This window comes from Xiphophorus maculatus, chromosome 20 (assembly GCF_002775205.1).
Source record: "Xiphophorus maculatus strain JP 163 A chromosome 20, X_maculatus-5.0-male, whole genome shotgun sequence".
NCBI classification, from domain to species: domain Eukaryota; kingdom Metazoa; phylum Chordata; class Actinopteri; order Cyprinodontiformes; family Poeciliidae; genus Xiphophorus; species Xiphophorus maculatus.
This window is the reverse complement of record NC_036462.1, coordinates 23,810,958-23,836,235: the sequence shown is the minus strand read 5'-3', so window position 1 is coordinate 23,836,235 and position 25,278 is coordinate 23,810,958. Positions and strand designations below refer to the sequence as shown.

Sequence of the window (25,278 nt, the reverse complement as noted above, 5' to 3'; positions counted from 1 at the left end):
TATGAAACAACAGTTATTATTATAATATATCAAACAAAAAGGATAAATACTTTTGCCATTGATGTGAAAAGTTATGCAAGTCTTACAAACTGTGTTCACTTCTTATCAGTTAATGTGAGATTTTTTTGTTACCCTTACCATGCAAATTAGTTTTAACAATACCTACATATCTATATATTTATATATATATATATATATATATACTTATATATATATATACTCTTATGTACTCAAATCTTTTCCAGGATGTGCACCATGGCAATGGCACCCAAGAGGCCTTCTATGATGACCCGAGTGTTCTGTATATCTCTCTGCATCGCTATGATGATGGGAACTTCTTTCCTGGTAGTGGACATCCAAATGAGGTAGTTAAACAGTATCTATGTATGGTTTTATTTACATTGTACTAATAGAACCACACAAAAATAAAACTCTTTATTTTGTAGATTTTTTTATGACCTTGATTCAGCAGATATTATCAAAAGCAATAATACCTTTTGAACTTGTTCCTATTTTGTAATGCTGCCACAAAACCCTTTTATCTATTTTATAAAAAATGTATCTAGTGGACGCAAACAAAATGAAGCATAACTGTGAAGGAAAAGGAGAAGCGCTTTTCAAAATGTGATAAAAGTAAAAAGTGTGACATACATTTGTATTCAGCCTGCCAGCACCCTTTAGCACCAGCACCAGCACTCTTTAACCAACTCTTTGTACAATCACCTTTCACTGCAACGTCACTGGGGTTTGTCTGTCAGTTTTACACATCTAGAGCCAGATTTTTTTATTATAAAAACAATTCACTCAGTTACATTAGGTAAGGACTGTCTCTAAACTTATTTTTAGCAGATTTCCTTTCATGTTTTTCTTTTTTTGTCTTTAGCTTAATTTATCCTCACATTCATGTCTGACCAGCTTCACTGTCTCTGCTGTTAAAGAAACACATATAAATAGCATGAGTTTGCAAACAGCAGACCCGGACCAAACAAAGCTTATTTATGAAGAGTTTTCATGGCTCTGTTTCTTCACAGATGTATTCCAGAATGATCTTCATGGCACAGCTGTATTAATACTGAGATTAAATTAAACACAGGTGTACTCTATTTATCACAGAGGCGCCTACTAAAAACACTGGATTTTTGGGCAAATAACAGAGCAAAATTGCTGAACAAATTCACACTTGTTTTTCATATTTTTTTTGTAGAAACTGTCCTTCCTCTTCATATTTATTTGCTATGTTATGATGATCTACTGCATAAAATCCCAATATAAAATTACCTGGTTTATAATTGTGATGGAACAAAATGTGGAAAGATTTAAGGGGTATGAATGCTTTTACACAGAAGTTTATCTAGTATCTGTTTGAGGTCAGTGAACCAGTGAGGACCACAGGAGCTCAGAGTGTGCCTGTGAAGACAAATAAAATTGTGTACTATATCGAGGAATATTCTACATAACACAAAACCAAAGTTAAAAATTAACTTATGAGATAATGGATGCCTTTAATTAGTTGGCCCCTGACAAAACATTTCAAGCTTTGACAGATAAATGATTTATCAGTTTTGGACTAAATTTGTTTATATCTAAAGCCAGCATTTTATCCTTGAGCAAGTCTTTGTAACTTCAGATTGTTATTGTTCAATTATGTTTTTCTCTCATAATCCCTCAGTATAAATGCTTTATAAAGCAAGTTTAAAATATCAAGGTCTTCACTCACCTACTGCAAGTCTTGCATCATCTTTGTGTGTGTGTGGCAATTTATTTGGGACACTTTTAAAACATGTTTATCCAGTGAAAACACCATGGAGATGTTTTACTGTATGCTTTAGTAACCACTGTGTATATATTTACGTTCGTACTGCTGTCTAAGAAACTTTGAGGTCTTGGAGGTCAGGCCCTCTCAGCAGGATGTATGAAGTTGAGTTGTATGCCTGTCTGAATCCCAAGAAATTGAGATGCCTATGTTTCCTTCCTGTGGTCTTACCCAAACCAAGTGTAATGACTACCCCGGTCAGTTGAATTGACCCCAACCCATGCTGACATGTGCCACTCATTCAATTCCCCGCATTCCCTCTTCTCACGCTGCCATCCTCCCCCACGATAATACTCAGTATTCTCCCATAAAATCTCACAAGGAGCACACATAAAGTAAGAACACTTCTTTGGGTTTGGATGTGGCTTTGCCTGAAGTGGACTCGCAACCTCTGAGGAGCAGTGTGGTAAACCTCTGGAGTCTCTCTGGCCCCTGTGTAGGTATATATCTCTCCATGGGGTAAAGGGTGTGATGTCATCATCATAACACAGAGCACGGAGTAGCTCACAAATACCAGTGACAGTCTAATTCAGTCCAGTAAGTCCTGAAACATGAAAGCGAGACAGAAAACAAAGAACAGCGCAATGCACTCGGAGCTATAGCAGAAATGGTATGTTTGGTTAATGTGCATGTGCTTGTGTATCCGACGGCATGCACAGGCGCATGCATGCTGGTACATTAACAGTTGGCAGAAGACAGGAGGCCTCATGTGTTTTTCGTTTGCCCTGCGAACATCCCGTCCACTGAGAAGAATGGAGACAGACTCTCTGTGATGCTCATCAGCATTCTTTCTCTTTCAAGCATCCTCTCACACCCATACACTCACTCACTCTCTCTCTCTTTCTCTCTCACACACACAAAGGAAATTACCATACATTGTTGCCAAGTGGCTGTCAATCAACCTACAACATTTCTCCCCAAACTGACACATTGACTGATGGTGAAGGGTTTGGGGAACAGCTAAATGGCTTCTTGCAGGACTATAAAGCGAGAGACAGGAATCCACAACTTCTTTCCAAGAACCAGGCCTCTGTTCACTTTCTGCCCCGAGTAAACGAGGTCAATCTGAGGGAAGCTTCATCAACTCTGGCTGGCATCCGTCTCATTCAAAACATGAAGAAGGAGCTATGGAGAATGGAATTCAATATTTTGAGTTAACTCTCACACACATAACTCATAATAGATAGTCATTATACTTTACCTATATGATCATAGTTTATAGTATGTAGTATATTCTTAACACACTGGGGGGGTTTTTGTATACCAGTCAGCATTTAGCCCATTTAAGTTGTACATTAAAGCTTGGGAATTATAAACGGCTGTAGCTCTGCTCTGGCTCAGTGATTTACAAAGGCCAGTTGACAAACTGTATAGAAATCAAAATGGAGGGACAGGGGTGTTGAATTAACAGCCATCCGTATTTCATTTAGGAATCATAATCACTCCCTGATGTTGCCTTAAGAGATGCAGCGACGTTCCCTCTGTTGCTGCAACACAAAGTTTTGCAACAGCAATGCTAACTTTGCGAGCATTTGATACAAATCTCATTGTCGTGGAGTTTCTCAACTTACCCTCAGAGTTATTTACTTTTTTTTTTTGACATTCTCAGTGATTGTTTCTTTCTCACAGTCCCACTGTTTTTCCTGGTCTGCTTTAATCCAGGTGGGTGTAGGAGCGGGTAAAGGCTTCAATGTCAATGTGGGATGGACTGGTGGTCTGGAGCCTCCAATGGGTGATGCAGAGTACTTGGCTGCATTCAGGTAAATAAACAAAGTTTTCTCTGTTAGCTATAGAGTATTTTGTCTCATTTCAGGTCCATTTACATATAGGTAATACTGTTTCGGAATAAATGTCTATTCTATGGTGTACACCTCATAACTTTCTCTCAGTTCAGTATGGGTAATTATCAATAAACCCATACAAATGCAAAATATTCTTTTAAAACCAGGAGGTAGTTCAGGATAATCATTCTGGGATTTTTAAAATATTTGTTAGCTTATTATGACATATATTATATCAATCTCAATCTGTTTTAAATCACCATTGAGGCTTTTGTTAATTTGTGTAAAGAAGTTGTTCATCTGTTATTCTTTTATAGACATTGATCAACTCATGGTGACTTCTAATGCCACTGAAATTTACAGCTATGTTTTTACCACATCCATCTTATCTAATTGAGCTTTATAGAGTTAAATCAGACCTAGTGTTGTTTGAATAAGGATGACTCAGACAGGAATGCATTGATTAAGATATTAAATATATTGTGATTTAGTCCAAATTAAAAAGTTGAATGGGTGCTGTAAGTACACATTTCTTTGCTATTTCCTTCTCACATTTTGAGCTTTTTTCTTCATTGAACTTTTTATTCACATTTAAGTTGGAAAGCAATTCCTGTTTGACTACTGAACGTTGCTATTACAGAAAATGAGGCTTTGTTAGAGCAGGAGTATGGATAGAAGTTTTTACTTTTATATTTTTTCTAATATCTGGTATATGTATGATTGCATTGTCTTTAACACTAAATATCTTAAGCAAATGCCATTACTGACCCTCTGCTGCTGTTTAGAATCAGAATATTGAAATTCTGACTTTTTGTTTCTACAATTTTAAAGCCCAAAAGAATGAGTAGTTGCTAAATAGTTAGTCAAACAAAAAATGTTGTGCATGTCTTTTTAGTCCCTTTACTCTGAATAAATAATAAAATCCAATGAGAGCAATTGCCTTTAAAGTTTCACCTAAGAGTCCATATATACTGTATGTGTTTAAATATAAATGTTCTCTGAAGACCTCAAAAGTTTGTTGGAGAATATTGATGAACAAGCTGTATCATAAAGACTAAAGCATCAGGAGAAAGTTATAAAGGATTAAAGCACTATTGGGTTACAAAACATTGAGCTTTACAGAGCACTCACCTCATGGAGCAGTGTACAATTTATCATCTAAAATTGTAAAAAGTGTGGCACAACTGCAAACCTATCAAAACAGCCATCCTGCAAGCCCTATACAACAAACATGTGGAAGAAGGTGATCTGGTCACATGAGACTACAATTGAAGCATACAATAGAGTGGATGCCTCTTTTCAATAGAAAGAAGATGGTCACAGTTTATGAGAAGATGGATAGAGCTAATTACAGGACAATCCTGAAACAAAGCCATTTTAATATGCTTCAGAAGACTGGAAACTGGGGTGGAGGCTCTCCCTCCAACAGGACAATAACCATAAACATACAGCTAGAGCTATGTTTAGCTCTGGCTAATTCACAAATAAAAAAAACTGTAAAAGCCCAGAACTAAATCCAATTAAAATTATTCAGCAAAGGTTAAAATCAATGTTTAGAAATGCTCCCACTCCAGTCAGAGTTGGGAGGTTTTTGCAAAAGGGGCAATGAGAGTTTCTCTTCTCCAGAAGGCTGAGCATATATGCTCTATTCATTTTTAAAAAATATTTTTCTGTATAAAAAAATTAAACTATGTTTCCTTTTCCATTCCACTTCACAATTTTGTGCAACTTTGTGCGTAAAATCCATGCAAAATATATTGAGATGTGTAGTTACAATATGAAAAAATGTGAAAATACACATGACATTTGAGTACTTTTGCAAAACAATGTACACTATTTCCGCATGGTTTACTGTTGTTTGGATTAACGAGTTGAGGTTCTAGTGGGAAACATGCATCTATAAAGCTGAACAAGTTTTAAATGCAAAACAACCCCTCTTTATGGAGGTGCTCCCTAAAACTGCAACACTGATTTTAAATTCTGAGCATGTAGCTAAAGGTGCATCTTAATACTTTTACCATTTAGCATCACTGAAAGGCAATGCAGAAGTTATTTAAATCACATTATCACTTGTACACAGATTGGAAATATCCAGTTTTGCACTGTTGTTAAAAGAAAAAGGCGAGAATTGTGAAAAAGTACTTTTTGCTGAGTTAAATGCAAAGATCTAGAGCTCGGAGCTACCAGAGCACACCTTTTCTCCAACCAAATTTTTCACTTCATTCAAGCTGTAAGTCTTGAATGAATGTGGTTTGGTGGTGCGCTACACTGCAATGAACACAGAATGCATCTGTCAGCAGCACTGGCTCGCCACCAGATGAATAAAACGCTATGTGAGCTCTTCATGGTGCTTGCTTCAGACACAGTGGGTGGGCCCCTCATCACAGGAAAGATGCTAATGAGTTAACCCATACTGGTAAAATCCCATCGACCCAATAGGCTGTCTTGAAACACTATGCCCAGTGTTTACTGGAGTTCTGGATCCCGATTAAGAAACAACTGGTCCTTTCCTGAGCAGGCGTCTGGCTTTAGTATTTTTCACCCAGTTTAGGAAATTGCAAGTGCTTTCATGTGTAAAACTTCCTCAGCTAACCACAGTATAGTACTGTATTCTACTTTTGCCATGAAGCTTACATCATACAAGGGTTGTCTAAATAAGGCGCATTCTGCTGGTGCAGGACCTTTGTCACATATGATTTTGGGTTCAAGCATATTTTCTGGATAACAATTACAATTGCTGGATGTCAGAAATAAGTAGAAGCATTGTGTTTGAGTAATTGAAGTTGACTGTGAGGGTGTCAGGGGTGTATATCACACTGTACAGTTAAAAATAAAAGAATGCATCATAATTTCACCTTAATGCAGTTAAGCCTATTTAAACTTGTGCCAGTTCTGTGGCTCGATATGAATATATAATTTGGATGACAGGGTGTTTTAGGATGTGTCTGTCTCTTACAAATGGAAAAGAAGTTTGTTGTTGATGATGTGAGTCTGTTTTGGGGTGTGTATTAGTGGCAGAAGAGATCCTGTGGTTGATCATGGTGGTTGGGACTCCATTACAATCAACAGAGGGCTCATCACCGAGTTCAAGAACCATGACGTTATACGTGTTATTAAAATGGCCAAAATCTGAGGTGCGTCTAATCACAGGTAGCACTGCTGACGCCTGTTCATTTCCAACCGGTTACTGACAAACAATGAACTTATGGAGGGAAGGAGAATACAGCTGAAGAGAGAAGAAGTGGGGGGTGCATTGTTAGGGAATCCAAAGGCGGCGTAATTAGGCCCAATGGATCCCAGATGGCTGGCTGTCAGTGACGTGAGAAGAGGGACGAGCTCCTAATAGGAACCAGACGCGCACAAATGCCTTTGAACTGCCGCTGAGAGAAAAAGAGCGAGTAAGAGGGAATCAAACGCGGCATGGGCCATGCGCTCTTGCTAAATAACTGGCAGCAGGAGAGAAGAGGAAGGAAGACGGAGAGTAGAGAGGCTTGGAAAGTGGTCTCTGCTCAGTAAAGTGCACAATATGCAGACATCTCATGTAAAAAATAGCAAGTATTTTTCACTTAGAAAAACATGTTTGGTGTTTGACACCTGTCTACCATCAGATCCTTGCTGTTTTTTTATCTCCTGCAATTACAACATAGAAACATGTCTTCTTTTATCATCAGGGTTCTGCTTCACATTCAAACAGTTGCACACATTTACACCTGGGAGGTGCACCACCTCTTAGGGTTGGCTGTCTTCCAGCCATGGATCAAGACCTGAGATCAAGCACTTGGCGCTTTGCCTTTGATAATTTTTTCTTTTCATCATTTTAAAATGGAAGAGTGTGTTCAGCCCAGTAAATGCTTGTAGTTACCGGTCCAGATAAGGCCTTCACTGGATGGACATTCTAGTAGAAATCACTTCAACGACCCTGTTTTAATTTTGTTGTGCTGGCATCAGAAATCTTTTTTTTTTTCCCCGTCCTGCTCTGAAATGAATCCAATCACATTATGACTACTCCTTTTTACACATCATTATGTTTTATTTACTCCTCACAGTTCTCCTGATCACCTGTTGAAATGGTGAATGGGCTCTCAGATTTCCTGTCAAACATGAAGGATTGGGCTATAGCAGCTCTCCATTTTTTCTGTCTTGTCTTCAGGGCTGTAGTGATGCCTATTGCCCACGAGTTTTCCCCAGATGTGGTCTTGGTCTCCGCCGGCTTCGATGCTGTTGAAGGACACCAACCTTCATTGGGGGGATACACCGTCACAGCCAAGCGTAAGGAGCAGCCAGCGCACAGTGTACACTCATCAGAGTTTCTCAAAACACTTTAATACCCATATTTGTAATGCGTCACACATTTTTTTGACAGACATCTTTTTTCCTTATGAAGCCTTTATGACACAAATCTGTCATATTGGCATTATAATGACGTAATAAGAGCTAAAGAAAAAAACCACTTATTTAAAAGTGAAGCTTTTACTGAATTTTTGTTTCCATTTCAACCAATCTGTGTGTTTTTGGTTTGGTTTGATCTCTACTAGTTTTTGGCTTCTTGACTCGTCAGCTGATGTCGCTGGCAGGAGGCCGGGTCATCCTCGCTCTGGAGGGGGGCCATGACCTCAAAGCCATCTGTGATGCCTCTGAAGCCTGTGTCAGCGCCTTGCTCGGCATGGAGGTGAGACGTGTCATATCTCATTCCATAGATTAACGCAGTGTGTCACGTCCTCAGATCACTAACTGTGGCGTGTCTCAGGTGGAGCCTCTGTCCCAGTCACTGTTGGACCAAAAGCCCTGTGAGAATGCGGTGCGCTCTCTGCAGAGAGTCGTCCAGATCCAGGGTAAGAAAGACAACATCAACTTTACTACGAAGAATAACATTTACAAGGGAAAAATATTCAAATAAAGCAAACTTATTAGTTGTACTTGGAGTAAATGTACTTTGTTAGAGTCCTTTGTAAAGCTTTGCAAATTTGAACTTCCTAGCAGTCTAAATACATCCGTTCTGTAAAGCTTCAGAGATTTATTTTGAGAACATTGGTGAACAAGCATTATTATAAAGACCTAGAAAGACATGAGATAGGACAGGTATGAAACTGAGTAAGAGTTAAACATGTTATAAACAAATATCCTAAGCTTTGGACATTGTAATGGAGCATTTTTAAGTCCATCATTCAAAGGTTTTAAGCGGCTATAAGAGGGAGGTTCACCTTCCAGCAAGACAAAAACACTACACAAACAGCAAAACTAAAACCTATGAATGTTCATAGCTGGTTGGGTAATACCCACAAGACTTTGCAGCAGAAAGTGTTTCTACCAGATATCAATTTGGAGGGGCTGAATTTATTTTCTGGTTTTTGCTCCCAAACAAAAAAATTGTCCAAACCATGTCCCATTTTCATTTAGCTAGTGTATCACATACAGTACCAACCAGACGGAGCGAAGATATTGGTTCCAAAGCGACAAAATGTGAAAAAGTTCACGAGTCATGAATACTTTGTAAGACACTTTATGTTCCCCTGCAGAATTTTGCAGCACTGATTGAGTAATTTCTGTTGTAATGAGTCTAGGGCACACTAACAAAGAAACTCCAAGCCTTGCAGATAATTTGTACAACAACTGTCACAATAAATAGGAGCTGAAGATAAATTTCCCTCAGTCGGCTGGAAGGGAATGTACAGGCTTGCATCAACAAATATTTTTCAGGAGATGATTTATGTGGGCCACATTGTTCATACTCCTTGGTGATGAATGAGGTGTATGCTTATATTATTTGATTACATTATTTTTATATATATCAACCCTATAAATACTTTATATAAATGAGGCTTTCAAGTCACTGTTGATATGGATCAATAAAGCCTCAACAGAACGTTTTATGTTAACAATTAATTGTTTTCCTGTCTAGTTTTCACCCAACAGTTTGTCTTCTTAGCATTTCTGTTCCCAGTAATTCGTAATAATTCCCCTTTTCACTCTATTTAACACGTTTTGACCTCTTTGCTTCTGCTCTGACCACCTCTCCTCCCTTCCATCCCTGTCTCCCATCCCTCCAGCCGTCCCACAAAGCAGACACACACACATGCGCACGCCTGCACACAGCTACCCTGGCTCCAATTATCTTCAAACACTTCTCTGGCACACGACCTTCGCAACATCCCCTCCTGATTGCACACAAATGTTATCCCAACCAAATTAGATTAATTAAAAATATTTGAATAGCCACAGGAATGTTAAGCCCATAATTCAGGCCTGGGGTGAAGTATATGTAAGTTGTATGCTCAGCCAGAACACACACACTTATAGAGAAGCAAATTTACAGTCACTGATTTCTTTCTATTTTCTATTTTCCCCCGTTGTGTGACAAAGGACTGTGAGCCCTGAGAGAGCAGACTGAGTCTGAGTTTACATTTCTGAAATTATCAAAACGGATATTTGGACCAGAGGCTGTTTATACCACAGTCTTTGCTTATATTCACATCAAACATGTACATCTAGCGGATCAAACAGCAAGCTGTACTTTCGGATAGCTCAGGCGTGTCCCCTCAAGGAGAAGTTCAAGATGAAAACAGGAATAAAACCAAGACTTAAGCCATTAATCTTTTTTTTTCCTTTCTTGTATCCTTCCTCTTGTCCATCTTTTCCTTTTTCTCTCAGGTGAGTTCTGGCAAAGTGTGAGAGATTCAGCCACGACTGTGGATCTGTCCTACCTGCAGGCACAGAGACACAGATTCAGGCGAGACTCGGACAGTGAGGCGGTCAATGCCATCGCCTCCCTGTCAATGGGGTCCCTCACTTCAGAAAGGTAAAAAAACACATTGTGATTATTATCAGCTTAGCCAAGTTTGAGTTTTATCCCCACTCAAAACTCAAAATTGGATCCAATAAGCAATCTGTGAGGAAGAACTTAGAAACAAGCTGCACTTTCTAACATATCGAGATAAGTCTGGTTTATTGGACAGTGAGACGCCGAGAGAGAACAAGACGTTCTGCAGGTAACAGGAAGACTGAACACACTGTTTTATTCTTTTGAGCTTTCAATGTCTGTCGGTAATGAAGCTTGTTTGTTTTGTAAATGTCACAGCTCCAATTCTCGATGGGATACGCACAAAGGCCAACCTTTTAGTAACGCTAACCACACTAATCACTGGTTTAAGATGCTAATGACAGCTTAAAATGTCAACTCTGTAAACAAGTTCTCTTTGTTTAAAAAGAGTAAAATTCTGCTTCAGTGTCTGCTCTGACACAAAGTGTGATGTTGTTTTTTTCTAGAATTATAAATTATTTATGATTGTCCACTGCACAATAAAATAAAGAAAGAAAGCAATATATACTTTTTAGCCTATCTTCCTATGTGTTGTGTTTTTTATCAGAATTGGCAAAATTCCAATCAGTTCATCTCTAATTATCTACAACCTAAACATAATAGTATTGCATTTTATGTCTAACATCTTTCTCTTTCTTTTTTAAAGGAAACCACTTGAAAGAATGTGAAGAAAAAATAAGACCCATCTGAGGAAAGAGCGACCCAATTAAAGCTTTCAACTCAGACTCAGTGGAAACATGCACACACACACTTATATATATATATGCATTTGGATCATCACTGGAACATACAAACCTGCATTACTACTGGCTGCAGCACGGCCACTGACTCAGACACCCCCTAAGGAACAGTCTTCATCTCGTGCCACATTCATGTCCCCAGAAGATTTTTCCTGCCTTTTCCTGAAAACAACATTGATCACTGAAGTAAAAAAAAAAAAAAAGAAAACTTAAAATATGTCCAAAGACTGAATAATGAAGACCTGGTGCAACAGGATGTAGCATGAGCAGATATGAGAATTTGTTACTGATTGTGCTGAAACCTGCATGAACCACTGAGAGTTTTTTTTTGTTTGTTTTTGTTTTTTTTTTAGCAAATGTTGTGTTGGCGGGGAGGAGGACGGCAGGTGAAAGGTGATTTTTTTTTTCTGCACTTGACAAACATCGAATGAAGGAAAAGATCCGTTTATTCTGATCGTCTTGCACTGTGATCGTTCTGCGACTGCACAGGAAGCACGTGAAGCGTGACGACAATCAAACATTTTCGTTTGTTCAAGTTCTTACTTCATTTGAATATTCATTTTTTTTCGACATATGGCACACATTTTTGTGGATGTCAGCATGATATTTTCTTAAAGAGATCCAGAGTGAAGCTACAGTGGAATCTGAGATACATATGTTTCATATTGTTTTCTGTGTCCACATATTTTCTTAAATCTCTTTTTTCTTTCTTTCTTCTTTGGCCTGTCAGCCGAGCACATGCAGCAGGAGTTTAAATAGCTGCAGTTATTGTTATCACCCTCTGACAGATAAAAGAAGACACATCATTCTTTTACAAAGTACATCTTAAATACGTAGAAATACCATCGTATTGGTGCGATTAGTCACAGTTTAGAGCTAATACCTTAAGCAGCTGGGGTGTCGATATTATGAAAGACAGATATGAATTTGAACAAAGCTCCAGTTCATTGTGATCACTCTCTAAAGATTGTATACAGACGAAACCAAAGACGCCCTGTATAAAAAGAGACGCAGACATACTTTCTCTCTATCTGACATTTAACTTTTCCTGTTTCAGGTTAGTTAATGTTCCCAAAGTTATCTATGTTTGTTCTTTACCTGACTAATGACTGAGATCCACTTTGACCGAGTCTTGTATTTATTCTTCTTCTTTTTTTTTAAATTCAGAAGTTTACATACGCTAAGATTGAAATGCTTTTACATAATTTGGGAATGCCGAGGTGATGACCTCATAAGCTTCTGATTGGTTAAGTCACAGTATTTGAGTGAAATGGAGGCAGGCCTGTGGATGTAGTTGAAGGCAACTCTTCAAACACGCTGCTTCTTTGTGTCAGATAGAGAACTGAGGGCATTCCTGGTCTGGTTCATTGTTAGGTGCAATGAAGAAGTTTATCTGTTTAATCTGTAATATATGTGCGAGTTTGAACAACATGGACTATCCAGTCATCAGACTGGTGTGAAAAGTGTGTATCAAACCCTAAGGTTCCCCAGTGAGGAAGAAGCAATTTCTCCCAAAGCAAACATACTCAATATCTTAATTATGTGGTCTGATGAAACTAGAGATCAAGTGTTTGGCCATGCTGACCATTTAGAGTAAACAAAAAAATAGGGGGAAGCCTAAAGGCCTGAGAACACAATCTCCTCCTACTGTGACGTACCGAGTCGGCAGCATCATGTCTGGGGTCCGTTTTGCTGCTGGAGGGACCGGTGCGCTTCATAGGACAGACGGGATCATGCAGAGAGATGATCATGTTGAAATACTGAAGCAAGAGCTCAAGACATCAGAGAGAAAGGTAAAGCTGGGCCTCCAACGGATCTTCTGAACGGAAAATTTAGTTTCATGATGGCTTGGTGACAACAAAATGAATGTTTTGTACTAGCCAACACAAAGCGCAAATAAAAAACTTTATACTTCCAAGTGAGCAAGGCAGTTTACAAACGTGACTGGGACAAATGCCCAGCCAGCTGTTGTGAGACGCTTGTGTAAGGACACCCACAATGCCTGGCCCGTGTTACATGTATACAGTTAATGCTACCAAATACCAAGGAAGTGCATGTAAACTTCTGAATTTGACAGTAATAAAAATCAACCTTTTCATTATTCTTTCTTACATGTTGCTATTAGAATAATTTTAGTAATTCTAGGTGACCTCAAACTGGCAATATTTAGTCAGATTAAATGCCTAAATGAGAGAAAAAGTTTGTCTTTTTACACACTGTATGTAAATATATGGTTTCAACTCTGTGCAAAAGAAAAAGCCACATTTTGGTATTTTGAATGATTGTTACGCCCAAGGCCTTTAAGACAGTTCCACACATAGACAAAGTGCACTTACACCTCCCTCAGAGATCTCAGCTTTGATGTTGTAAACTTTGTAAAGTGGACCAGTGTTTCTTTTCCTGTGGAGAATCATTCCTGCTGTGATTTTTTCTGACTCTTATATTTTTAATACGGACAATATGATGCGTGTTTTATATCTGTAATTTTCTGTTTGCTGTCACTTATCGGCGTTGACCAAACGAAGGCTTTTCACAGCTACAATGGAGCAACAAAACCCGACGTAGTTGATTATATAGTCGATGTGCGTACAGTGCGATTGGACACAGGTTAACCACAACCACAGTTTATGAGAAAAATGTGCTGTCCATAGATTGGCATGTCCAAAAAAAAAAAAAAAAGAACTTCAAAGCCTCTTTGAATGTTTCTTTTCTCTTTCCAAACAGTCAAAAAGCATCAAAAGCACAGATACATAAACAAATCCATTTGACATTACGTGTATTTATGCTTTCAGATTTGGCATCTTTGAAGTGCTCTCTGCGTGTCCAATGCAGTTAAGATGGTGCTAAAAACCAGTGTGTTTGTTTTTTTCTTCCCCTCTTTCGCTCTTTCCTGTGTGTGACATTGAACATGCAGCTCAGCACCTGTCCAGTGCTTGTTGATGTAATAAAAACGTGTAAACCACATGACCGGGACGGAGCGGCCCGCGTTCGGCATCTTTCTGCTCCACGAAAAAGCTTTCAGTGGAAAAAACCATGACATGTCTTATCCTTTTGTCTTAACGAATAGAAAGTTTGTATTTTGTATTTGAGCTCAGACATAAAGCCTTAAGACCAAATTATTATATGATACTGACCAACCTGTGAAGGTAACCTTAACCATGTGGAGCTTAAACAAAACTGGGGGCCCAAGTCCAGTTTACTGATAACTGACTGTATGATTTTAATTTTTTTTTTGTACAGTGTAAATAGTGCCTTACTTCCCCTCGCCCCTTTTTCTGCTTTTTGACTTTTCTATTTTTAATAAACATAACTTATACACATTTGAATGATTGTTTTAATTCCTCTTAAGTCGCTGTTATGTTCTATCCATAGACATAACAGCGATATGTATATGTATAACAGAGTGATGTGTTTCAGACTTTTTTTCAGTCATTACAATTAATGGAAAACCAAAATTAAATTTCTTTGAAAATTTGGATATTCTATAAGGTGAATAACAAAATTGTATTTAACAGAAATGCTATGTTCAGAGTCACAATCATGGCTGCTGACTTGAAGGAGGCACTCAGCAATGCAGATGAGTTGAATGCTATTAATAAAGCAGTGTGAGCATTTTTAACGCCTTAGCCGTCCCACAGTGATCTTGACCATCCAATGTTGCATTGATGGTCAAGGTTTATGCAAAAAGAGCCACAACCAAGTTCTAGGTTGACATTTCTGTTTCTCAAAATATTTTAAATTATTCCTATAATGAGTCTATATGACCTACAAGTTGAAAATTTGATAATATTCTAATTTCTAAGATGCGCCAATATTTGATTTTATTTATTATTTTTTTACCAGCGCAAAGTAAACGGTAACACAAATGCAGTACATTGATACAGCGCTGAGTAAAACTTTATTGTTCACAAGACAAATGATGAAAAGCAAATGGGGAAAAAAAAAAAAAAAAACAGTACAAAAGGAACATGATCAAAAGCAATTGGGCCCACAGTTACAAATGTATCTGCTCTACTCTGCGTGTAATCACACCATCAACACTTTGGCACACTTTCTGAGAGGTTTGCTGGTGCATTATTTTTTAATTAAGCTTCGCAGAGATATTTCAAAGCTGCGACACTCTCTAAAGACAGACAGCCTGCTAATAAAACAAACAATTAGCTGAACTGTGATCAGTGGTTTAAAACAGAATAAAGCGGTAAGCAGGGTTTAAGTAAAACAGCGTGTACGCACACCAAAACAAGATATGTTTAAAAAAAAAAAAATTTACCAGGAGAGCCATCCAGTCACTGCAGCAAACCCAAAAAGATCTGCACCAGATTCCCACCTTTTAGAGCCAGAGCGATTAGCTTATTAGCATTTTAGCTGTAAACATAAATTGGCTGTGACCGCCCTCTAACCATCACTGTGCCATTATCATTAGTCATCCTAATGTCTGTCAGGCTGTGAGTCATCCGAAGAGAGAAGAGTCAGGGGGGGAAATGGGATGACGGTTATCATTGCGTTGTTATCGAAGGCGCTCCATCCAGCAGCCATTTTGTTTCATTGTCACCTCAGGCCAGCTGTTTTTTGTTTTTTTCCTTCTCATTATTTTCTGTCTTTTATTCTAATTATTTCAAATGTCCTGCAGTTCACTGTCACGTCTCCACAAAGAGTCTCAGAGGCACTTGCTGAAGCAACCGCCGCTGAGTTCTGCTGTCTTGAGTCGAGCAGAAGTCCAGGAAAAAAAATTAAAAAAAAAAAAAAAAGAGGAAGGAACCACATAAGGATGGGAAGAAACAGGAGAAATCTTTTGAAAGTTTCGAGTGAATCTTCCTTGTAGTTTAGGGAATTCCAGGTTGTGGAGATTTCTGCAGAGTAGAGAGACAGACAGACAGTTAGTATTGCACGCTAAAGAGTTAAAAGATAATTACTAGGGCCGTGAAATATGTGCACAAACAGACTAGATTTGTGGAGACTACAAAACATTTCATCTGCAGCTCGCTCTCCAGTTAAAATGTGGTATTTAATGTCTCTAGAAAGACTTGAAGCAACACAAGAATACAGAGCACAAATTAGATTTAGTGAAAATATGTGACCTTTTTTTGTAACACAACACAGTTTTTTTTTTTCCATTATTATTTTATATTATTAGTGCCTTTTAGTTCTACATTCTGAGGTGTGTTTAACAGAGCCTCATTCATTCGGGGCCTCAGTCATGTGGCGTTTTGTTGCCAACGTGTCCTCTGTCCTTGCTGCTTTCTGGCCACCACACATACAAATACACCAACCCACACACACACACACACACACACACGCCGACAACACAAAACCCTCCCACCTGCATCCAGCTCTTAGTTTGAATCCCTAAAAATAAAGATGACTATCAGAAGCCACAAGTTTCTGGACGTGGGTTTTTAAAAGAAACTGCAGATGAGCCGCAGAGGCCCTTACATCTGGTCCCAGATCGGCCGGGAGCGGAGGCCAGAGATCTGATATGCACAGAAGTGCATCCAACTGCAGATCACTCCAAAACGTATAAAACACACACACACACACACCCACATGGGCGCAGCGGAGCCAGGAGTCTCAGCAGAGGAAGGAGCAGTTAGAAGCTTTGTGATTATTGTATAAACAATAGAGAGAGTTTTGTTTTCTTCTACTCCGACAGAACAATCCTCCCAGAATTGAAGTCTCACGCAGAGCCAAACATCCACATGTCCTAAAATGGTGCTCATTAAAACACGGCAAACTGCGGCTGGAAGTGTGCACGCTTCTGTTGCTGCGTAAAATATGGAGGACGTTGTTTGTGTTATATGCAGATCAAATCAAACAAAAACACGATGTGGATAAAAGCAACTTTATAATTTGCTGGTTTGGAGCCTTGTACTGAATGCATGTTTAATTTAAAGCGACTCACACTGAAGGCTGTGTATTTAAACCAATAATCTGTAGTTTTTAGCTGTAAAAAAAAAAATCAACACCTCAAAACCACCTCTAAAATTTACATAAATTAAATTATGATGTTAATCTTTAAGTGCACATATGTACACCTGTAGAAAATTGTTTTTTCAGTTTCTCAGATTTTACTATTTATAGGCATGAATTTGAGCAAAATGTACCAATTTATTGTTACTTTAAAAACTACTGGCATTATTTCTCCCAAATTCCAAGTGAAAATTTGATCATCTCGAGCAAAAAATGTCAATCAAAATGAGAAAAGCGTGTTGTGGTTGTCATCTTGACCTGCTCTACATCACATGACTTCTGGCTTCACCTTATCAGCGCCTTGTTAAGCAGCCTGATATGTGCTTGTGTTGACACTGAAAAGGAGCAGCCGTCACAATCAAATATCGTCATCGGGAGAAACGTTATCATAATTTCTTATGATGATAAACTCTGACAGGAAGGGTTCAATACCTACTTTTCCTGTTTGAATATTTTTTTCCACTGTTAGCTCCATGAAAGCATCAGTAAGGGAGCAACATAAGTGAAAACAGTTATTAATTGGTGTTTAGCTTCACAGTTGCTCTACTTAATGTAATGGACATTTACATACATCATTTAAATGTCAAGAATAATTTTCATTTTTAGAGCAGTATTTAGCTCTGTCTGTAGGTGGTGACTAATTTGTTCCCATTATAGTTTGACTACTTTTTTAAAATGTATTTTTGCTATTAAATCTGAAATAAATACGACAAATATTGTAATCAAATCACCTACCCCACGCTGTCAAAAATGTACAGGTGCTGATTTCAGAAAAACAATAAAATTGCAGCAATCTCATAGTTTTTCCTAACCATAAAAAGTGTTAACTATTTTTAAGGCCAATTAATTTTTTTCCCCCCAATTCCCTCCTTTTAAACCCTTTTCTTTCTAGAGCTGCAGGTAAAAGCTTGGTCACCTGCAGCAGTTTCCGCAGAGGCGGTGACGATGACATGCAGAGATGGCAGTAACCGTCAAGGTGCGTTCAAGGACACTTGCTTTCAGCCGTGCTCTCTCAGTTGAATGAGTCCCGGCGTGTGTGTGTCTGTCTGCCTGCTGCGGAGTCCGCAGAGAGATTAATAAAGCAGCTCAGAGTGGAACACCTGCAGCGAGCACATGGCCGCCAGCTGCACGTGTGCGTCTGGACAGCGTTAACGGTAGACGTCGCATGAAGAAGTTGCGATTCGCTGCTTCTTGCTATGAAATACGTTTTGTGCGTGTTGCGTTTGATGTTTCGGCGTGTGCACCTGCTTGAAAGAGAGTCACCTTGTGGTGTCACTTGGCAGCAGGAACACAGATTTCTGAGCTGATTCCATAGAAATGCTGCCATGTATTTTTTTTTTTTTTTTTTTTTTTACTGCTTCTCCTTTCTGCAACTCCTCCAAAACAAAAGAAACATGGAAGATAGGAAGGATACAAAAAAATACAAAAACACGCGTGTATTCTTTCTACCTGTATGCACGCAATCATTCCTGCAACGCCAATTAAACCTCCAAGCACAGCCACACACTCACACACACACACTCGCCAGCATGCACAGCCTGACCCTCACCCTGGTGCGCACACCTTCCCTAATACCTCACAACTGGTTCCAATCTAAAGGTTCCTGCTTGTCTGGGCCCCGGCGAGGCCTGATTGCACGATACAAGATCCTCAGGAAAGAGGGCAAGGCTGCAGGGGGAGAGGGACTGATGTGCCTGTGCTTTTTCTTTTCTTTTTTCACTCTCCCTTTCTTCTTTCATGCTGTACCTGTACAGGAATCTGGTGTCTGTTAGTAGTGGTTGAGAAAAAAAGAAAAAAAAAAAAGGAAAACAGACCCTGGAGATTTTGGAAGGAAAACATTTGTCTTAAATTCATCAGAGTTCTGTCAAACACCGGAGCCCCAGAGGTTAGATTATGATGCAGATAATCGTTTATTTATTTTATTTTTTTATTTTGAGATCGTAAACACAGAAAACAAAAAGGCTTTTCTGCTGTCTTTGCTACTGCACTACATATTATTGTTTGTAGTGGAGAGGAGATAAACTTAGTAAAGGGAAAAAACACTTTGATAAAAGAGATTTGTCTTTATTATATTCAGTTAGAAATCAATTTTTTTTAGTTTGTAAGAGGAATTATTCTGCAGCAATGGAAACATACTGATATACTTATTTTTTATATATTAAATTGCAAGTCACTGCACGTGGCATGAAAATATCTAATGGGATTTTTTGATTTACGTTTTCATTTGGATTTTTCCTGATACATACATATTCTAGTTGGTGTGAAATGTTTCTTTTAAAATTTTTAAAATTTGACCAAATTTTCAAAATGTTTAATTTAATCTATCAAACATTTTTTCATTAACCTGATCAATTTTAATTGAGAACATATTGGTGACAACAGCTTCATTTTTTCCATTTGCAAATTTTTGAAATTTCTCTTTTTTTATATAGAGTTGCAATATTATCTCAACAAGACCATTACAAATCTAAATAAAGTCCTAATGAAGTATTTTATAGATTAATTTCACTTGGAAAATATTTTGGAGACAAAACTTTGCAAAACATTTTTAATTGCTCAGATTTAGTTTGAACTTAAAATGTCATTGTGTTGCATGTTCAGAGAAATAACTATTCTGTAATGCTATTAGTTTGTTTGTTTTTTTCTTTTAGAAGTATGTTTTTTGGGTTGGACATGCACTGAAATGAAAACCTTTGAAAACTTAAGTCAGGCAGACCAATCACATTTTCTTTGTTTTTCAAATGCAGTGTCTTTCGTAGCACATTTAGTGTGCATGGACGTACGCTAAATCAGTCTTCTCTTAACTGAAAGACATTTTCGTGTCAACGTTGTATTCATTTATTTTTGCTTAATTGTATTTCATCTGGTTATTAATTATTTAGCAGGCTGAAAGGCTCCAAAAAAAAAGCTGCAACAATTATTAGACTTTTTGGCGAGTGTAAGGAAGATTGTACTCGGTAAACTCTGCTTGCACAATTGCGTATGCATACGTTTTAAAATCCTAACCGTGTCTGTAACTGCTTGTCTTGTCTGTGAGTACTGCTCTTACCTGAGAAGCCGCAGTGTTGTGACTCGCTGCTCTGGACTAAACTCAGGGACAGACGAGGAAGAGAAGAGGGAGCAGCAGAGGTGAGGTGGAGGGAGGGATGGTGGTTGCAGCAACATATATTTAGCTGATAAATGAAACATTATGCAGCACAGAAAAAAAAATGTATGCAAAGGTTTTAGGTAAAAAGGTTAAGATCAGACCATGCAGAAAAAGGAGGGTCAGAGGTCAAACACAGACAGAGGGGTTGGGAAGGGAGGGAGGTGGAGGTGTGGACACGAGAGGGTGTATGAGATGAGTTTAGAGGGGTCCTAGTGGCTGGTGGACATGGCCCAGGCCCCCTCCATCCTCCAAACGGAGAAGGCGTAGCTGAGTCTCTCGTGGGCCAGGTAGTTGCAGCTGGCCAGCTTGGCGTCCATCTCGTCGCTCTGCAGCACCTGGTACAGGAAGTCGATGTAGCGTGAGGCCAGCTTCAGGATCTGGATCTTGCTCAGCTTGTCTGAGGGTAGCGTCGGGATGATCTTGCGTAGGGAGGCAAAGGCATCGTTCAGGGATTGGGTGCGTTGGCGCTCTCGCACGTTGGCGATTACCCTCTGAGAGTGGAGCTCCTCAAAGGGCGGCTCTGGCCTCGGCCCCAGAGACGTGGGCGCCAACGACACGATGGTTGAGGGGCTCTTCTTGAGCCTCTTCGGCCCGGACGGCAGGAGGCTGTTGGTGCTGCCGGTGCTGCTCTCCTCCGTCTGACTGAGGCTGTCCTTCTTTGGGTAGGGGGAGCGCTTTCGGTTTGCCTGTTGGAGGGTCTTCTTCGATGCCCTCTCCAGCTCCTCTTCACTGGCCCCCAGCCCTCCTTCAGGGGAGTTGGTGCAGGACACCTCTTCTCTCATTGCAGTGTCCAACCTCCGCTTCGCCGAGCGGTTTAGGTATGGCTCGTTTTCACGGTCTTCTGATACTCTCAACAGGTCACGCTGTTCTCCTTCGTCCAACAAAATCACAGTTGCTGAAGTTCCATCAGACTGGGTCCCCCCCCCCGGCTGTCCTGCGTCCTGCTTTACCTTGTTAAATGTCACACTTTTACATTCCCTCCTTTTGCCGACCAGACAGAGCAACAACAAGTCCTCTGACAGGCAGGTCCACCTCCGCCTTTTTTATAGCCAAACGCTAACCCTCGGGCCTGCGGTCGCTCCTCATTGGCTTTGCAGACTTTTGGAGGGTGTGGTCTGGCCTGGAACAGCCAGGAAAGCAGGAAGTATACATTAGTTGGGCGGGTGATGGAGAAAAGGGGGTAAGTGGCGCTCTCAGCCAATGAGGAGAACAGTGCCTAATGTTGCAGGGATGTCTGAGGTTTATAGGTTCCAGATTTGGGGCTGGACCTTCAGTTCGCCAGCATCCTCATGGCCAGACAGGCCTTATATTTCTGACACATGCATGGTTTAGTCCTTAATGGTGATAATTATACAGTTCAATTGTCAGGCGGATCAGAAACATTCACAAATTACACATTGTTGATGTCTTTGCATTTTTTTCTCTAACAATTTAGCAAAATTTGTCATTATTTTTGGTCATGCTTGTGTGACCACAGACTGCGAAAACAACCTGATGCACCACAGATCAGGCGGTATAATAGCTATGTGGATGAAGAAGATTTATGGTATGAGGGAGAAAGACACATAATTTTTTTTATTTTATTTTATTGCCATATCTTGCAATCATCTGAGCCAGCACTGAATGACTTCGGGATGCGTCACGTTTCTCCAGAGTTTCATAAAATCTGGACTGAAACACATCTCAGCAGAGGGGAAAATGTGTGTGATGAAATATATGAGAAATTTATGTTTATAAATGACAGTCACATAAAGATCTGCCAATGCTCTCATAACTTTGTTAGACTAATGTCTCTCAAACTTTTATAAACGGGTATTAATGACAGGTGTTTCAAAAGTGCAATGCAGCAGATTCCGTGCTCTTTGTTACGTTTCTGCTCAGAAGCTGAATTTCTAAGTTCCATGTTTGACAAATAAACAGAAACGTCAGCTGAAGTTGGAATCTCAAGGAAGTAAGCCACAAAATGTAGCAACATTGCATTTGAAATCTGCTGAGAGCCAAGTAAAGAAAAAACTTTGGACATTTTGCATCTCTTGAAATTTTTGACACAAACACACTTGCAGGCAGAGTGGTCTCGCAACAGAGAGCTGTTTAATTTCACTATTATGTATTTTGTCTCATGGTTAAAATGGTCATTAAGAAAAGCGAGGTACTGCTGAAGGCTAGCAGCTAATCGGATGGACGCCGTTTGGCAGAGTTGAGCACTTAAAAAAACAAAATCAAGCTGAAACTGTTCATACTCATGCCATGCAAGCATATATTAGTAGACATTAATGACCCATTACTTTTTTTGGCACCATTGCCAAATAGTGTTTCTGGTAAAAAAAAAAACAACATAAGGTTAAATTGTTAAATGGTTGAAATCTGCAAATACTTGAGACACCCTTAAAAATTGCTTTTAACTGTCTATTTTAATAGTTTAAACATCAAATATCGTAATATACCTTAAAGCACACAATGGAAACTGGCTTAGCATTAACGCAGAAGCTAACATCCACAGTCTTCCTTATTTCCTCTCTAACAGAGGTGCCCAAAGTCGGGCCTCGAGGGCTGGCATCCTGCATGTTTTAGTTCTCTCCCTCAGCATGTCAATGTTCATTGTAGCCCTCCTAATGAGCCATCATTTGATGCAGGTGCGTTAAACCAGGGAGAGAACTAAAACATGCAGGATGCCGGCCCCTGAGGACCGACTTTGGGCACCACTGCGTAAGGCTTCAGCCAATCTGTGCCAAGGGAAATGAAAGGCACTTCTGGATTGGCTTCTTTTCATATGCCAGCCAATAGCTTGTCAAGTAGTGTTATATTCTGCTTCCTAAACTGCGTTTTTTTTCTCAAATGCATATGATTTATGGAAAAATCTGAAAATATTCAAAACCTTTAATACGTGGAGGTGAATTAGCATGGATCACTGCTTGCTTGCTGCTAATCTCTCATCTTTAGGGTTACTAACTAGTGGTCGTTGACTTCTTCAGAGTCTAGATTGTTAAAAATGTAACTTTGTAATCCACAGATATAAAAAAAAAATTGTTTGTGTTGGTTTGGATACATCCATCTAGCTGTCAGCTTTACAACAACATGAATATTTATTTAATTTTCAGCAAACCAGTGATGACTTGACATTTTTCTACCTCACAGAACCTCACTCTATAATACACAAACTATCTCTCTAAGGTTGAGCTCCATGTAATTCCCAGGTCAAAATTTGGATTTGGATACATAAAATGTAGCATAAATAGTCACCAGCACTTGCTCCTGGCTTGTTGTAATCCACTTCAGGGAATTGCCAGTTTTCTTCTTTTTTTTTTTTTATTGCACCTTCATTTTGAGAAGTCTCTGCAAATGCAAACATCAACATTCTCAAAGTTATGTTTTTGGTATATTTTCTCTACATCTTAGATTATTTCTTTGCTCTTACCTTTGCAAATAATTATCATCAGAGGCTTGTGCTGCAGGTTGAGAACCATGATGTTAGACAGCAACAGCTTTAAGACGTACAAGTGAGAAAAACTCTGCTAAAACCATTTAGCGTCTCTACGAATGCTCTTGATATAGGCTGTCCAACTCATCAGTTTCGCGTTAGGAAGTCAATGAAGGTCGGACCTTAAATAACCCCTGACCTCGGTGACCCCCTCCAGAACTTCAGCCAGTAGAGGTAAGAGAGCATCTAATTGGGCCATCCACGCCTCGGGGCTGGAGCCAGCACATGTTTCACTTCCACACCCGCTGAAGCGTCTGCAGCCACTTAGAAGACGTTTTCCTCACGTTGCCAGTCGTGACCCAGCAGGGAGACCTTGCTGGGAAAATGACGTCAGGTTCTGTTTGTTCAAACTGTGCATTTGACTTAATTACTAAATGGTCCATGAATCTGCCTTTGCATCCTTGTCAGTTTCCCCAGCAGCAACCATTTATGCCCAACATGCGTCATGAGCGAAGTGACTCATCCCCCGATAGCTGGAGAACATGGTGTGGGGAGTTTCCTGCTGTTGAAATTCTGGACTTTTGGTCGAGAGCACGATCTGTGGTGGCTTTTATGTAAAATCTATCTGTCTCCACAGGAACGACGCTGGTTTAAATTTAGTTTTGAACAAGCTGTTGTGTAAGAAACTGGTATTATTCACAAGCAAGTGGTACTTCTGTTGTGACTTTTTTTTTTCTTCCATGTCATCCTGTAGATGCTGCCTGAGAGTTTGCAGCCAAAAACCTGTGTGTGATTTCCACACAGGGCAGGACGTTTTTGATGAGCCCTGTGATTGCACTGGTTCACATATCATCCATATTGTGAAACTGAAGTCAGTGCCTGTTGGGTTTAATTGTCTCTGAAGAGAGAGCGAGAGCAAAAATAAAAAAAAAATCATCAAATCATCAAAGCAAGACCGTGCACAGAGACAGTGAGGCTTAAATTCATGGAACAAGTCAAATCGACTGCAGTATTGAACGGCATTAACACAGGGAGACACTGTTGCTGATTTCAGTCTCTGGAGCTGCTGCTTACCTTGAGCAAAAGTGTGGCTCTGTGCCACCGTGATGGAAAAAATGAGCTAACAACAGGAATGTTGCGGCTCAAAGAAGAATAGAAGAGCAGGAATGGAGGGAGAGAAGAATAAGGAAGGGGGAAAGGAAAAAGAGAAGAAAAGGGAAGGGGGATGGGGGGGAATGGTGCGGCTGTCCAAACAGAACCAGATGCAGGAGTGTGGAGGCTTGTTTGATCTCGATCCTCATAGGCTGATTGATGTTGCACATTTCATTTCCTTGTCAGAGTCTTGACATAATGTTTCACTAAACACTTAGGCCCCGCTCTCATCTCTGCTCTGTTTCCACGAGGGTCCGTAATTAACCCTTTCTGGAGAAAACATACATCACTGTACAGTACGCCGGCTTTTATGCGCAGCAGGAATAGCTTGGATATCAAAACAGGCAGATGTATTGTCTATTTGTGTCTCAACACCAGATGGTTCTGACCTGACAGGAATAAAACACTGAAGAGACGTCGTGCTTTAAACTTTGAAGTCCAA

The 25,278-nt window shown here is 39.6% G+C and overlaps 2 protein-coding genes across 3 annotated transcripts in view; one reads left to right on the top strand and one right to left on the bottom strand.

Annotated features, from left to right (window-relative positions):
- LOC102216565 (histone deacetylase 7-like) overlaps positions 1–15,104 on the top strand; it is a 50,300-nt gene extending 35,196 nt beyond the window's left edge. For both annotated transcript variants that reach the window (XM_014468390.2, XM_023324742.1), the window contains exons 20-26: positions 246–365; positions 3,476–3,573; positions 7,745–7,863; positions 8,130–8,263; positions 8,342–8,426; positions 10,243–10,390; positions 11,058–15,104. In XM_014468390.2, coding sequence (XP_014323876.1) covers positions 246–365; positions 3,476–3,573; positions 7,745–7,863; positions 8,130–8,263; positions 8,342–8,426; positions 10,243–10,390; positions 11,058–11,079 — 726 coding nt within the window. In that variant the 3' untranslated portion in view covers positions 11,080–15,104. The remainder of the gene's footprint in view (positions 1–245; positions 366–3,475; positions 3,574–7,744; positions 7,864–8,129; positions 8,264–8,341; positions 8,427–10,242; positions 10,391–11,057) is intronic.
- On the bottom strand, positions 15,031–21,309 carry LOC102227763 (twist-related protein 2-like). The gene is made up of 2 exons (XM_005797968.2): positions 20,168–21,309; positions 15,031–16,001 (listed from the first exon to the last, which is right to left on the bottom strand). The coding sequence occupies exon 1, from the start codon at positions 21,046–21,048 to the stop codon at positions 20,476–20,478; it is 573 nt and encodes a 190-aa protein (XP_005798025.1). The 5' UTR covers positions 21,049–21,309; the 3' UTR covers positions 15,031–16,001; positions 20,168–20,475.
- Positions 21,310–25,278: the final 3,969 nt, after the last annotated feature.

Coding starts and splice junctions, on each gene's coding strand:
- LOC102227763 (XM_005797968.2), bottom strand. CDS start 21,048: ATGAGAGAAGAGGTGTCCTGCACCAACTCCCCTGAAGGAGGGCTGGGG.